This window comes from Miscanthus floridulus, unplaced genomic scaffold (assembly GCF_019320115.1).
Source record: "Miscanthus floridulus cultivar M001 unplaced genomic scaffold, ASM1932011v1 fs_518_2_3, whole genome shotgun sequence".
Lineage (NCBI taxonomy): Eukaryota > Viridiplantae > Streptophyta > Magnoliopsida > Poales > Poaceae > Miscanthus > Miscanthus floridulus.
This window is the reverse complement of record NW_027096867.1, coordinates 59640-63195: the sequence shown is the minus strand read 5'-3', so window position 1 is coordinate 63195 and position 3556 is coordinate 59640. Positions and strand designations below refer to the sequence as shown.

Sequence of the window (3556 nt, the reverse complement as noted above, 5' to 3'; positions counted from 1 at the left end):
ATAAAACATTTAAGAGGAACTCTACTAGATTAAGAAAATTCAATCCCCTATATCTAAAGACAGCGCGCCTAAGAGTTTGACCATCAGAGCGACGGCGCGTTCTCGCCCGCCCGACGCGGCCGGCCTACGAGTTTGACCACCCGGTGCGGCAACTTGGCGGTGTGACCATTCCCGCAAGCTCGGCTGCCCAGCGTGGCATGGGGCACAACCGCGCGAGGCATGGCAGCGGCACAATGGGGGCGGACCGCCCCGCATTGGGTGCGACAACACAGTGCCGGCAGCGCGGAGCTCGCCTGCAAAGCGTGGCATGGGGCACAGCCAGACGAGGCATGGCAGTGGCACAATGGGGCGGCCCGCCCCGCATTGGGTGCGACAACACAGTGTCGGCGGCATGACGCCTATGCCGCTGGCTTTATAATGTGGGCTTGAAACATCAGTGGAGAAGAAGAAAGAAAAGGGGTTGAGAAAAATTACTACTTCTTGCCCTTTGTTTGAGAGAAGGAGGGATGACTTTAAAAGATTGAGAAAAGAAATTTAAGAAAAGAGAATATACTAGAGTTGTGTTTTTACATCTCAATTCCGTTTTTTACAAAATGGAGAGACTAGTGTTCGGACGTCCGGACGCCCGCGCCTACGCCTATTGCCCACCCGTTTTCTCAGGGCGCCTATAAATGCAGCTTTGTGCTCTGCTTCACCTCATGCTCTGCGCCTACTACCTGCCCATGGATGTAGCTTCATGCTCCGTGCCTGCTGCCCACCCATGGATTCAGCTTTGTGCTCCGCGCTTGTTGCATGCCTATAGAGATACAGCTTTGTGCTTCGCGCCTACTGCCGCACCCGCTTCACTTCCCGCGTGCACGCGGGGATCGCTGCACCCGAGGGGACCACCTTTGCCTGCGCCCCCTTGTCGCGTCTGCTCACGAAACACTTGTTACATAGAGCATTTGCTGCAACATACGTCCGAAACAGATAAAACATTTATAACATATGTTTGCAATGTATGTGTATGGGCACTGCAACATATGCAACATGCAGATAAAACACTAGCAACATACGTTTGAAACAGCTAAACATACACTTGCAACATACATGTATAGCATATGCAACATACAGATAAACACACTTGCAACAGACGTCTGAAACAACTGAAACATTTAAAAATACACTTGCAACGTACATGCATAGTTATTGCAACATATGCAACACCAAATCTACTTTTGCAACGTCTAGACCAAACATATACAACATACATCTGAAACGTATGAAACATACGGTTACAACATGTGCTCATCTACTTACTGCCCCATGGACGCTCGTTGACACGGTGCCTGGTGCCGACACGGAGCTCGTTGCCACGGTGCAGAGGTTGGGCCTCGGTTGTGCGCAGCGCGAGTTCGAGTGGGAGGCGCGAGGTGCGGAGGAGCGCAGCGGGAGGCGTAAGCGGGGCGAGGCGCGGACGACGTGAGACGAGAGCCGCGCACGACATGAGGCACGAAGCTCGGGTGGGGCACGTGAGGCACGAGGCCGCGGGCGCACGAGAGGGGGGGGGGGGGGGGGGGGGCAGGCGTGTCCGTCAGCATTACCGTTTGCAAAAATGTAAGGAAAGGTGATATCTTTTTTCAATCTGAGACCGGAATAGCCAAAATAATTGGGGAGAGTGGAGAAGACGCAGAATAACAAAGCTCCTTTTTAATTATTTGTACAAAGTTTTCCAAAGGTGTACAAACTTTAAAGTCTTGTCACCTGTCAACTCGATCGACCACGTTATTTATATTCTGGATGCACCAAAGTGCTCCTGTTCCCGTAATTATACAGTACTATATCCTACTACTATATAGTACAGTATTCATTCACTTGATGAGGTTCGTGATGGCGGTGCAGATATTAGCAATCCGCACGTTGTACGAGCTGTGCTGCGCCAGCGGCGACGGAACGGCGGCGGCCTTGGCGAGGGCGTCGTCGCACTGCCGCGCGAGGGACACGGCCTCCGCGACCTTCCCCTTTCCGGCGGCGTAGCGGCGGTTGTTGATCTCGTCGTCCACCTCGGCGAACGCGAACCCGACGGAGTCGTACAGCCTCCCGCACTTCTCCAGCGCCGCGCGCGTCGGGCCGTCCGCGCCTCGCGTCTTGGCGAGCAGGGCCTTGATGTCGTACACGGCGTTGTCGGCGTTGTTGACGCCCGTCAGCGCGGCCACCTTGGCGAGGCCCCAGGTGTCGGCGTCGGGGCTCTCGCGGTGCATGCCCAGCTCGGCCACGCAGAAGCCGTAGTCCACGCGCGCGTCGCTGTCCGCCGCCGCCCTGCACGTCGTCACCACCGTCGCGCTGGCGCCGCCCACGTGGCAGCCGATGAGCGCGAGCACGAAGACGGCGGGGAGGAGGTACTGGACGAACTGCCGCAGCGGCCTCATCGTCATCGCCTTCGTCGTCGACGGAGGGGATTCTTCTTGGTGCTTTCTTTGTGTCGTGAAAGGAATGATGATCAGCTCGGGCTCCGGGTGGTTTTGCTTTAGCTGGGATGGGACAACCGGACAAGATTGAGGTGTGTGTTGCCTGTGGCGCGAGTGCGCGACTGATGGAGTGCCTGTGTCCCTTATATAGCCGCGGATCGCAAAAGCGATGCTCGTGGCCTCGTGGGCCCTATCGTATCATTTTAGCCTGTTGCTAGAATGATGGGCTGTTCGGTTCTTTTCCTTCTACGAAGGCATTGTTTAGTTCTTTTCGTAAGTATTAAATATAGACTTAAAAATAATTAATTATATAGTTTATGATTAATTTATGAGCCGAATCTTTTAAACTTAATTAGTCTATGATTTGATAATATGGTGCTACAGTAACACATGTGCTAATGATAAATTCGTTAGGCTTAATAAATTTGTCTTATAGCTGTAATTTTTTTATTAGTATTTAAACACCCCACGTGATATCAAATGTGATACCTAATGTGACGTCTTAAAATTTTACAACCTGTATTTAAAAAGACCTAGGCCCGTCAAGCGTACATACAGCCTATAAGAAAATCAATCACGATTCAAGAAGGCCAGAGTACTATGACTGTGAGGACCATGCTCGTTTTTTTTTATATAAGGTAGGACCCATGCTCGTTGCACGTCCATCTTAGAGGCCCGGATATTAGGTAGGGATGGAATAAACTAAGAGTGTTTTTTAAGCACAATTGTAAGGTGCGGCTAATGAACTTCTCCTTCAAAGACTATAAGCTCCCCTTGAGATAATTTTCAGCATGTTCGTTTAGTCGAGGCTTATTATAAACGATCGTAAATTTCTAGCCGGAACAGTATTTTTCTCTCACACAAACCAGCCAGCAGTACTTCTTCGTGAACCAGCAACGATATGAACCAGCTAAGGCTGGACGAAAAACTCGAAGCTCATTAGCTCGCTCGGCTCGTGGCTGGCTCGACTCGTTACGATAACACGTCGAGCCGAGCCAAGATTTTAGCTCGTTAGATATAACGAGCCAACTCGAGCCAGCTCGCGAGCTAAACGAGCCAAGCTTCCAGAAAAAAAAGTATCATTTAAGGTTGTTAGATGCATGAATACT

General features: G+C 51.3%; 1 protein-coding gene across 1 annotated transcript; it reads right to left on the bottom strand.

Annotated features, from left to right (window-relative positions):
• Window positions 1–1674: 1674 nt before the first annotated feature.
• LOC136532064 (pectinesterase inhibitor 8-like) lies at window positions 1675–2556 on the bottom strand. Its single transcript, XM_066524688.1, has one exon. The coding sequence runs from the start codon at window positions 2412–2414 to the stop codon at window positions 1851–1853; it is 564 nt and encodes a 187-aa protein (XP_066380785.1). The 5' UTR covers window positions 2415–2556; the 3' UTR covers window positions 1675–1850.
• Window positions 2557–3556: the final 1000 nt, after the last annotated feature.

Bases quoted from the DNA above. Each gene is read 5' to 3' on its own strand.
- LOC136532064 (XM_066524688.1), bottom strand. From the start codon at position 2,414: ATGACGATGAGGCCGCTGCGGCAGTTCGTCCAGTACCTCCTCCCCGCC.